This window comes from Empidonax traillii, unplaced genomic scaffold (assembly GCF_003031625.1).
Source record: "Empidonax traillii isolate 1590-97213 ecotype Southwest subspecies unplaced genomic scaffold, ASM303162v1 scaffold344:size748272, whole genome shotgun sequence".
Taxonomy (NCBI): domain Eukaryota; kingdom Metazoa; phylum Chordata; class Aves; order Passeriformes; family Tyrannidae; genus Empidonax; species Empidonax traillii.
In genome coordinates this window covers 459,612-471,844 of record NW_020955537.1, presented here as the reverse complement: position 1 = coordinate 471,844, position 12,233 = coordinate 459,612, and the positions used below count along the sequence as shown (strand labels likewise).

At 41.4% G+C, this 12,233-nt stretch overlaps 2 protein-coding genes across 2 annotated transcripts in view; one reads left to right on the top strand and one right to left on the bottom strand.

The window, feature by feature from the left end:
- Positions 1-6,359, bottom strand: part of GDAP1 (ganglioside induced differentiation associated protein 1) — a 32,170-nt gene extending 25,811 nt beyond the window's left edge. The window contains exon 1 of the mRNA XM_027892282.1: positions 6,304-6,359. The gene's annotated coding sequence lies outside the window, so the exon portion shown is untranslated. The remainder of the gene's footprint in view (positions 1-6,303) is intronic.
- The window catches only part of JPH1 (junctophilin 1), an 83,999-nt gene continuing 77,847 nt past the window's right edge, over positions 6,082-12,233 (top strand). Inside the window, exon 1 of the mRNA XM_027892283.1 lies at positions 6,082-6,502. Coding sequence (XP_027748084.1) covers positions 6,124-6,502 — 379 coding nt within the window. The 5' untranslated portion in view covers positions 6,082-6,123. The remainder of the gene's footprint in view (positions 6,503-12,233) is intronic.

The window sequence follows — 12,233 nt, the reverse complement described above, 5'->3', positions numbered from 1 at the left end:
AGGTGATCAAGGCAAAGCTGTAAGAGACTACACATTGTTTACAGTTACTAAGTAACGTTATTAATTAATAAGTCCCACGCCTGAAGGATGTATGAAATGCTAAATCTGTACCAAATCCTTTAATATTCAATATGTTCATTAATAACTTTGATCCTGGAAGAGTTCAGTTATTATATATGCGAATGCGCAAACTGTTAAAAACACAGGAGGACCCGCAATATGGGATTAAAATTAAAATTAAGTTGGGAACATAATCTTACGGAGGGAAAAAGAGTGTGCTAGTGAAAACCTGCTGAGTGAAACTCAACTTCACTAATACAAAGTTGGAAGCAACTATGTAAACAATATTCTGTGGGAAAGGATTAGGACAACAGCAAATCATGCACTAAAGATGAGCTGTTATACATCATTTTATGTGAAGCAGATTAGAATCATCATACTGCTGATTCCTGGCATGAGTGTAAAAGAATAATGTCATTTAGGAGTCATACAAAATTATGCTACTTTAATATGACACAATATTAACAAAATAGTGTGATTTGTTTTCAAAACCAGAAACATTAGCAACTACATAATATAACTGGAGAAAGTCCAGACAACAGCAACTGTGACAATCATAAGATCTAGGTGAAAATAATGACAGAACCTGCTTGGGCTAAAGGAAAGGGCTCAAGCAAGACAACACAAGCCATCTTCAGACTTAGGAATTTGCTGCAAAGAGGAAAGCCATAAACCTTTCTCACCTTCCCCGAGGAAGCAAGACTTGAACTGCAGCAATTGCAGAATTCCTATCACCATTTAGGAAAAACTTGCTGGGGATAAATCTGATTTTGTATACATTTTCCACCTACATAATCTGAGTGCTAATTTAGAGCAATCATTATAATATGCCACTTTTCTTCAAATCAAGTGTTATAAAATCAAACACATTTGGAATTAGGATTTTTTTTAAATGGATTAAGGTATTGTGATGCACTTTGTTTTGTAGACATATATAAAAAAAATCAAACCAACCAACAACACAATTGTAAATGCTGACAAGATCCAGAAACAATATTTTTTATTTTTTCCACCATTACAAAAATCCTAATACCTTTATACATTAAAAAAACCCAGTCATTCCAATATACTGTATTGTATGTGTATGGATAATATTGTCACTCTTAAAATTACTTCAGAGACAAAGGTGATCAACATAAATGCTATATTTCCTTAAAAAGAAAAACAACTGCATTTTCATTTAAAATCTAATTCAGTTGCTTGGAACAATGCTGAAAATAGAAGTCTGGGTACAGAACATACTCATTTTGTTTTCAAGTTAGGAAAGGATCTGTATTTTTGTTTTTATAAGCTTTATCAGCACTTTTGCAAAGAAAATAATAACTGTATTCACTGAGTAAGCACAACATCTCTGGAATTAAATATACTGTCTTACTGGCTAGTTCCCAGCTTCAATTGCAAGGCAGAACTGACACTTACGGATGCGTCTAGGAGAGTAGATTCATAGCACAACATTTCCCAAATATTACAGCAAATTTTTTGAAAGAAAAAATCCTGTAGAATTATTATTTCCATATTTACGCTATCTTATGTGGATTTACAGTATATTAGGGGAAAGTGATATAGAAGTCAGGCAACATTATCTGTGTTGAAGTTATACAGAACTATATTTATAAACTTTAATTTAGATTCCAGACATAAAAATAGGCATAAAAGTTGTGGCTGCTCATATAGAGCCGGGAAAGACCTATTTGCCTTTGAAATTTCTACACTGCGGCTTCTGTACTACCTTTACTTCTCTATTTTTGCCTCCCACACAGCAGTCCTGTGTGTGAACTCCTCCAGTACAATGTGTGCAGCTCATGGAGCTCATCAGCTAAGCATCCTGCCTCCATTCTGCAATGCACTTGAGAACATTCTTCAGAGCTTTGCTTTATTTGAGCAGAGATATCTTGCAGATGTTTAATTTAAAGCTCATGTGTAGTCCCACTGAAGTAAATGGGATTACTAAAGTACTTAAAGTAATTCCCTGCTGAATCAGGCTTTTAAGGGGTAAGAATAAATGTGCCTAATTTTTATTCATGCATCAGATATCTACAGACTAACAGTTTAGACTCAGCAGTTTTGTATCCAGTTAATGTTAAAACTCTGGAGTTAGTGTGTCTTCACCTGCTGCATTTACCATTTTTACATAAAACCCCGCAGCAGTTTTTGCATATATACTGTGTCATCAGGCACTCATGTTTCACATTTATACAGTGTTATCAGATCTAGTGCTGTGATGACTTCTTTGTAAATGATAAATAAACTGCATCTGGTCCTTGTATTTTCTGAGTATTACAAGTATGAAAAACTTGAGAAAAGAACTCTCGTAATACAGATTTTAAAAATAGCAGAAGTAATTCTATTTATTTTAAACAAAAGTCATTCATATACCTATAACTGCTTATTTCCCCGATCTATGGAGTTGTAGAATAATTTTTAACTTAATAGTGGGCAGAAGGAAAAGAAACAAAATCTATGGATCTAAGGTATTTAGCATACATGCTAAAGATTGCATATGAAGATTACTTACACCACAGCCAGATTGAAACACATACTGGCACGAACTAAAGTTGAGAATTGTCAATGCAAAATCTGCAGGGGAAAAAAAACAAACCAACAAGCAAAACCCCACAAATAATAAATTTACAACCTTATCAGCAATGAGACACCTGTGATGTCTTACATTATCAAGACCTGGTTGAGTGATGCTAAGAGTTCTCTGCAAAGCACTTCTATTCTCACATCGATCAAAATTTATATTTTAAGCAAGGGAAAAGAAAAGGCTGTCAGTGATGAATTCATCTTGTCATCAAGTGTCAAGTTCATTTAAATTGATTACTTCATTCTAATGAATACACCTGAAAATATAAACCACATGCAAAATTATCACTGATTTTAGCATCATTTGCAGGTCACTAAAAAAGGAGCCACTGACACACGTGTGATAACAGAAGAAAAATAATACAATTCCTTCCTAAAATTGTCATTGTTCATCTCTGGCCCATCTGATCTTGTTGTTTCATCTTATCTAATATTAAAACCTGTAAAATTTAAATCAAGAGGGTAAACCAAAGGACCAATAGGTTGATACCTATTTCATTTATGCAACAATACAACATCTTCTACTGCACAGATGTAAGGATTTAAATCAGCCTCAATTAGTTACAGGTTTGGGATACCATAATACACATTAGATCAATAGCTTTAGGAATAAACAATTTATTGTCAAGTAACAGTACAGTAACACATATGCATCAGGAGTGCAATTACCCAGGTCATTACAACAGCAAACCCAGTTATTCACTAGTACAACTATTGAGGTGGAAATGACAGGAAATCCAGTAATTCACTGATACCAATACTCAGGTTGATAAAGGACTTACACAACCGTGATTATTGTCCAGGCTGTTAGGCAGCAGGACATGGCTGCTTCTTCAGAGAAGCAGCTCAGATCCACAGAGGGGCTAAGAGAATCTCAAACTCCCTCAAGAGACTACCTCTTCCACTGCCAAGTTGCAGAAGCACTGTCTGCACTTGCTAACCTGTCATCACTCTCCACCTCTGCTCCCCTCTGTGCTGGTTGTGTCCCTGCTGTGCACAGGGTGCCATGTAAGGCAATAGTGGCTTTACACCTCTGTTGTGCACCCAGCACCCAGAAACACCATGTAAAGCAAGAGTAGCCCCCCAGTAGATAAATCCAATGCTTAACAGCTCCATTTCAAGTGGGACAACTCATGCACTTCATAAAACACTGCTCACAGAATAACATGCAGTTATAAACAGGGGACCTCAATGACTAGTTAATTGTATACCACTATCAGTTATTATGCATGCTGATTTCCAACAGGTAGTTACCCACACCCATATAAAGTATCTCACTCTTCTGAAATCCTGTTGAAATGTGACAGGGTTTTATCTTGTGTCAGAAGTAAGAAAACAGAAAAGAGATATTAATAGAGTAAAAATAGTAAACCCCTCAAAGCATATGTGTTGTCACAACTATTGCTTCCAATCTTTTCTTTGAGTTACAAATGCAAGAAATGTAGGGCATAAAACCTGATGAACTCAAGCAATACTCAGAGAATACTGCAGCACATCTTATTCAGCAATCCCACCCAGTGCAACCTTTTTGGACTTCCCCTCCATTCTCAATAATGGCTTTCCAAAACTCTCAAATTGCAGTGAAGGTCTCACTCCTTAACTTCAGAACGCTATATAGCCTTGTCCAAAGATACATTAAAGACTGCATGCCTGTGCTACAGAAACAACATTCCTGTATGGTTTTCTACACTCCAAAACTATGACATAAAATTCCTGGGGAAAAAAGGGGCATTGACAGCTTCCCCATCTTCTCATCAACATGGCATAAGTCTTTGATGGTGTCTTTTTTAATTTGTATGTATGTGTCCAAATATGTGCGCAGAATCTTCTACCTATGCATGTTCAACCAGAACTAGAAATCCCCTTATTGGAACAGAAACAACGCTTTATAGCACACATTTCTTACAAAGAGAAAAGGCAACGGGAGCATGTATCAGTTATGGTGCTCAACTCTCCCCTAGAAAGAGTAGAGGTACTTTGGCACTGAACTGTGTAGGCACGGCATAGAAATGTACACAGAACAGTGTGCTGTGAAGCGCAAAGCTTGAAAATTTCAGGTTCAAGGGGTATGTTTAATATGGTCAATATTTTAATTCCACTTAGGTTTAAGTCAAAACTGCTTACAACTGGGCTGAATTTGGCATAGATTTCTGAAGCTTAATTGTTTCGACTTCTGATGATTTTGGTTCACATCTTCCATTTACAATTATGTTTCTGCTTTCATTCACTAGTACTAACACAGCTATTGCTATTTCCCCACATTTCCAAATCACCTGAGCCCAGATAGTACCACTCCCCATGACTGACAAGGAGGATTCATGCTTTTAACAAAACTCCCATTGAAGAGGAACATTTTATTTCAGATTTCCTTCCAGTCCTGCACTGTAACTGTGCAAGAACAGAAAGCTAAGATGACAGCAGCTTTCAATCCCTTCTCCACTGTTCTCTCTATGGTTTCTACTCTTCCATGTTTCTTCTGTCATTTGCCCTTATATTTTTATCCGATTATCAAATATCTGGCAAAGGAGTACTTGGCAGCATTTAGCGCCCATCAGTCACTCGTCGTCCGTGAGGCTGATGGTATAATGATAAACTCCTTATGAAGTTCCCAGCAGCCTCGATACCATTCACGTTCTGTACACCATCCGTGGAACACAGTGAGCTTCGTGTGTGGTTTGGAAAAAAAGCAAAGCACAAATCGGCTCTGCCCTGCACGAACAACTTCAGTTGAAAGCTAGTCTTCAAGATCAGATACAGCGAAAAGTAAAAAAAAAAAAAAAAAAAGGCAAAAGTAGAACTCGAAAGCCCTCTCATTTTGCCTATGTTGCAGGTGCAGCAGCAACCTGTTCGGGAACCCGGGGGACGGGCAGCGTCGAGGAAGGGAAGGGAAGGGAAGGGAAGGGAAGGGAAGGGAAGGGCAGGGCAGGGCAGGGCAGGGCAGGGCAGGGCAGGGCAGGGCAGCCGGAGCACGGAGTTGCCGCTGTCCCCCGAGCACCGCGGGGGCCCCGGCGCCGCTTTGCGCGCTCCCGGCCTCGCCCCGCCCCGGGACACGCGCGCCCCCGACCACCGGGGGGCACCTTTACCCGGGAGCGAAGGGCAGGCAGAGACCTCTCCCGGGGGCAGCCGTCTTTGTCCAGTCGCTCCCGGGGGAAGAGCCCACCCAGGTGCGGCGGCAGCCGGCGTAGCCCCCGGCTCGCCCCGCCCCAGGGGCGCGCACCTGCCCCGCGGCAGCGGCCACACCGGGGGCGGAACCGGGCGGGCACAGAGGGGCGGGCGGGGAGGAGCGGGGGGCGGGCACCGCTCGCCGCCGCGGGGCTGCGGCTGGGCTGGGCGCGGGCGGCCGGCCGGCGGAGCGCTCGCAGTCGCGGGGAGCGCCGGGGCTGTCGGCGGGCGGGAAGGGAAGGCAGGGCAGGCGGAGCAGGGAAGGGAAGGCGGGCGGGAGGCGGCGGCGCCGCCGCGCTCGCCCCGCTGCCCTGGATGACGGGCGGCCGGTTCGACTTCGACGATGGCGGCACCTACTGCGGCGGCTGGGAGGACGGGAAAGCCCACGGGCACGGCATCTGCACCGGGCCCAAGGGGCAGGGCGAGTACGCCGGCTCCTGGTCCCACGGCTTCGAGGTGGCGGGCGGCTACACCTGGCCCAGCGGCAACACCTACCTGGGCTACTGGGCGCAAGGCAAGCGCCACGGTCTGGGCGTGGAGACGAAGGGCAGGTGGATGTACCGCGGCGAGTGGTCTCACGGCTTCAAGGGGCGCTACGGGGTGCGGCAGAGCCTCAGCACGCCGGCCCGCTACGAGGGCACCTGGAGCAACGGGCTGCAGGACGGATACGGCGTGGAGACCTACGGGGACGGAGGTGGGCGCCGGCGGGGGGCGCCCCGCGCGCGGCGGCGCCGGGGGACGGGCGGGCAGGAATGGGGGGGCGGGGGGCGCGCCTGCGTGGGCGAGCCGCGGCAGCGGCCCCTCCTTCCACCCCAGCGCCCCCACCGGGGTCTCTCCTTCTCTTGCCCGAGGCGGTTCGCCCTTCCCGGCGCCGTTCCCTCGCCGCCCCCCAGGCCCGGCTGGCGGCCAGGGAGCGCCACAGGTGCCTGGAGCCCGCCCCGCCCCGCTGCGTGAGGAGCCGCCCGGCCCCGGCTGCGCCCCGGGCGGGCTGTGCTGACCGCGGTCGGCGCTTTCTCCTGGCCAGCTGGTACAAATCCGTATTACGGCCGCCTGCAGACGGCTTTCCTTGCTCCCTGCCCGCGGTAGCGGTGGCTGGGGCGGCTGCGCCGGGCTCGAGGAGCGGGCAGAGGCAGGCGAGCCCCGCCGCCTCGCCCCCTTCGCACCGCGGCCGTGGGGAAACGGCAAGAACTTAATAACAGAGCCCTTGTGTGGTGCTGCTGTGCGGGCAGGGGTGGCTTTGTGCGCTCAATGCGCTCGGCTGGTAAACAGAAGGCTGAGAGTAGTGGAGTGTGTACGCAGCCTGCGTAAAATCAATGAAACTTGGGTCCACCCTCGTGTAATAACTCCTTTTTTAAACAAAATTCGGGATAGTTCAAAGCATACTGCTCAAAGCACGAGGTGTGTCGTGAAGTTAGACAGACCTGCCTCTCACACCCTTCACCACGACAAAGCAAGTGTTCCGGGGCTGAGCTCCCGGTAGGCGTGCGGAGGGAACGGGGCGATCCGTCCTCCTGCCGAAGTCGGGAACGGTCAAGAAGTCAGGGTTCAGTAAGGTCACTGAGGACCGGACCCCACCGGAGCCCTCAGTTACAGTTATTGTCCCTCTGTCACTTCATGCTGTGCACGCCAGATAAGCCCGATACTCTAATTCATCCTTTTGCTGCTATAATGTCGTTGGCATCAGTGTGGAAGTGCCACCTGCAACTTCTGTAGAGTTGGTTTTCAACTTGGAACAATGGAACAGGTTTGGTAATACTCATTCAGAAAGCGAAAAGTACAGGGGGGTTTGCACCTTTCCGTCTCCTTGTTTATACATATTTGTAGCCGTCTGAAAATCGTTTCCTGGTGTGTGGAAAGTTGTAATGTTCAAAGTCATCTGAGATGTGTTTGTGAATTAAAAAAAAAAAAAAAAAGGAAAACACTACCAAAATCAAAGTATGAAAGAGATCAAGATTTTCGCTTTCACTATGCAATACACTTTTCAATTTTTCATTTTATTTGTTTTGGCTAATAAATTACAAGCAGAAGAATAGCTGAATTTGCAGTGCCATCTTTTTTTTTTTTTTTCTGGAAAAATAAATTGCCATTCTAGTAAATCTTCTAGAAATTTTTTTCTTAAGCTCAGATATGTAGTAATAAGTTCTTTTCTTTAGGCTTCTTGTGGATTTTGTCAAAATCTTAGTATAATACTGATTATTGGAGGTAAATTCTCTAAATGTTTAGACTTGAAACAGCATATGAAGTGTGCAGTTCACACTGCGAGATTTTTAGCCCAGGTATTTTTCAGGTAATAACCTGAAATCTGTTGTCATAGCCTCATACTTTTGCACGTTGCAGTTCATACGAACAGAGGGTGGGAAGTCCCATTGATTTTAATGAAAGTACTCATGAATGGAGCAGAGCAGTACGTCATAGATGTTTGCAGATGTGTTTTTGTTTTTGTGCTCTGGAAACAATAGCGGTACTTGCATACCAGAAAAACGTCTAAAATGTTTTTATAAGGCAACCAAATTTACATACACGTCTTTAACATATTTCAAAGCATTTGCAGGAAAGCTCTCTATTCATGATGACCCGAGAATACTGGCAAAGAGAAATAACTTTTTAGATTCTGTCAATTGCCAGTTTGTTTTCAAACTTGCTATAATCCAGGCCTCTCTGCTGCTATTTTTTCTCGTTTTTTTTTTTTTTTCTTTCCTTAGTATGTTGTTTTAGAATGCATTGGTGGTATTAGGAGATGTGGTTTAGGGAGGGGAAAGGAAAATAAGCATTGACAGTGTTCTTCAGTGTTTCTGCACACAACACTTTGCACAACATGAGTAATAAATGTCATGCTGTGTTTAGATGCTTAAAATTGTCACTCAGTCTAATCTCTGGGGAGAACACTGTGAGTTATGAACCATGATCCTCCTTTCATTGCATGTGATTATGCAGGGCCTTAAAGTGTCCTGTCAGACCGTTCCTGACGGCAGTCTGGATTTTTGTGTCTCCTTTAAACTCCCTAGGTTTGTTGAATTTGTGTGAATCTGCAAACCTACCAGAGCTTTTCTTATGCAGGGACTGTGGCCTAATTTGAAACTTCAGTATGTCTAAATTAGTTTTTTTATTGTCCTTCCAACAGTAGCAATAACTGATTGCGTGGTGGTGTTCCACAGAGGGAGATCAGTGGCAAAAACACCCTAAGCAGAGGTCATCAGTACTACGTATGTTCATTGATTTCTGAGAGGTCTTCTTTCCAGGTCTATGTTTATCTAACATTTGAGTCTGAAAAGCATGCAAAAATCTTGATATAACGAATTTGTTAAACCACAGTACATGTTGTAAAGGATAAGAGCAAATGGAGTAGTTAAATGGGTCCTTGGCCTCTCATTTTTTTTCCCAGTGTAGTTTTAAATTTTAGCTGCAAGTGGGCAATTACATTTATAGTTGTCAGATGTACCAAAGAAGGGATGGCACAATGTAACTCTAAGGAGACAGGTTATGAAATTATCTTGGAACAACTTGCCAACAAAAAGAAAAGGGGAAAAAAATCTACTTCTTAATAGTTGTCAGGCTCAAACTGTGAACACCTTTTCAAGGGAACCAGTTAAACACCAGATAGATGGTCAGTAGAACTTGGGGCTGAATGTTTGAAAGGATAGCAAGCCTAGCTTTTGAAAAATTAGTGCTGAACAATGTTATTGTTTTATGGTCAAATACAACTTTAAACTAGATTGTTAATTACAGTGTTAATTAAAATTTTAACAGTTGACCTTTATAGGAATTGCTTTTGACAGTCAACTACAGTGTAAGGTGAAACAGGATAAGGTGTACTTGTTGATATATCGTTCATATTTATATCTATATAGAGAGGTAAATATTGCATATGTCTGTAACTTCATATGTGGGAAAAACTTTTTTATCATGTGTTATACATTGTAGTATTTGATTATTTGGAAACATTGACATACCTTGTCTTGCTCATTTAAAGATTTCTAGAATTTTTTTTAATATGGTTATGCAGTTAGAAGCTTATATAGTCAGTCGTATTACTGTACAAGTCTCTTGTATCTGCATTCTGAACACTGCCCTCCATATACCATTAAAATACTTTTCCTTTAAAATATGAATTGAAAAATAAAGGAAAACAAGTCGGCTTTCTAGCATTGGTATTGGAAACCTTTCCCTTAATGGATTTGTAATGATAGAAAAGATAATTGTTACTTCCAACACTGTACAAAATTCAGTCTAAATATTTGGTGCTTTTTGGGGTATGAATTCAGTATGAATCTTCCATTTCCTCTTTCACTATTTTCTCTTTAGAAGAAGCTGGCATTGATTTTATTTCCCCGGTAGAAAGGAAAATTGGACTAGTGAATAGCAACACATCAATTGTTCTTGTTTTAATGCCCTTATGAACAATAGTGATCATTTCCATTTCTTTCTAGAGTAGGGAAAAATACAAGTTCTAAATTATTTAAGTATTTTTGAGCTTTCCATGCTTATTAATTAAAATATTAATATGAAAAAGGCTGACCCTTTATACTTACATAAAATTTTGTACTGAAATAAATTGATTCTGCTTCAAGTCTGACATTCAAATAGCAACATGGAGAGCCATAATTATGAGTTGTTGCTCTAATGTAATATTGTGGTATAATCAAAATTAGACTTAGATTTATTATTTAAAAATTAAATTAAGTGATGCAGAATATTAGAGAGATCTTATATGTAGCCATAAGTATGTGTAGCCAGATTCTTAGATCTAGCATATCACTGGAATACTAAGGGGATCCCAGGAATAATTAAGGACAAAATGAAGTAATTTATGCTCATAAAATATAAATATATTTCTGGGAAATGTCTGTTTAATAAAACAAAAAAAAAATTACAGTGTGGCTGTATATTTGCAGTATTTACAGAATACGTCATACCAGTGCTTTGTGCTCATGTTTCTATTTGTTCTTCCCCATATGCTGAGTTTTTTAAAATAATCATGTTCTTAGATTCAGCACCCTTACAACCAGTGCAGCAGTAGGTATCCAGGATACAGAGAATGAGAAAGAAACTAAGAAAGTTGTTTGTTTGTGTCAGCAGCCATCTGTTAAGACAAAAACCTTCCACTTGGTAGAATTTTCTAACCAGCACAAAATAGCTTATGTTGTGGAACCTATCTCGTATTATATAATAAAGAAAACAGACTTAGCAAATTTAATTGTGAATTAGCATTGAAATAAAACTTAGAAGAAGAGGTAATTCAATAAAGCACACAACCAAAACAGTATGCTTATACAAAGGAGATTAAATCTCAAAGCCAGTGAGTTTTTAAGATAGATCTAAAACTGCAGATATTTCACAGATATTTTCACAAAAATTTTATCAATCACTTAATTTGACATTTGATGTTCAGTTCTCTGAATAGTTAACAGGTGCTCCAATTAAAGCAGAGCAAAATAAAAAAAGATATTTTAAAGATTGCTTATTCATCCCTCCATAAGAATAGTCAGATTTTAAATAGCTTTCTTAAAAAAAAAAAAAAAAAAGCAGCACTTGGTAGGCGAGAGACTTCATTTTAAGGAACTTAAAGCAGTTTAATGGAAATTTGAGGGGAATTATATCAGAAAGCGATTATCTTGTATTTGCTAGTTGTGGGGTTCCTGCTACCTTCCTTTGGAACTTCTGGTACAAATGGCTTTCAGAGACCAGACACTGGCAAATGTCAAAATGAAAGTGCCTTTTGAGAATATAAGAAAAAAATTGTTAGTAGTAATCTGTTAAAGGTGGGGTTTGGTTCAAATGCAGCTTTGCATGGATATCCATGACTTTTCATAACATATACCATGTTACTCTTTCTTGCACTGCTGTTTAAAAATTTTTTACGAAAATAGTTATGGTTAAATATGTTTTATAGAATGTTGAGCAATATTCTGTTTGTTACTGCCTTCTTACATACTGCAGAACAAATGAAAGGCAAAAAAAGGGCTAAAGGATTCATGCTTCTGGTCACTGTCACAACATAATGCAGAATACAGTGCCTGTTTATGTACCACATACCAGAAAGTGTTGAAGGCTTCCTAAAGAGGAAGAAGTACCAACGTTTTGTTCTTTCACTTGAGTGCACACAAAAACTTTAAAAGATGTAATTTTACAATAGAGGTTTATATGAGCAGATCGAAAGGCCCGCGTGAAGACAATTTAGTGTATCATCAAATAGGTCCTGACAAGAAGAGGTCTATTGTAACCACCTTAAGTCCAGGATAACAGGACAATTACTTCTACTTGCCCTTTCTGTGAGCAGCTGGAGGCAAGAGCCATGAGTATCCTGCTCTCTCCATCTGTTTCTCCCTCCTCAGCTGACTGCATATAATGTGGATCTATTTCTGCCGATCACTTCCCATCAGTCCACCTTAAAAAAATGTAGAAGGAGTCCTGCCTTAGAAACTTCT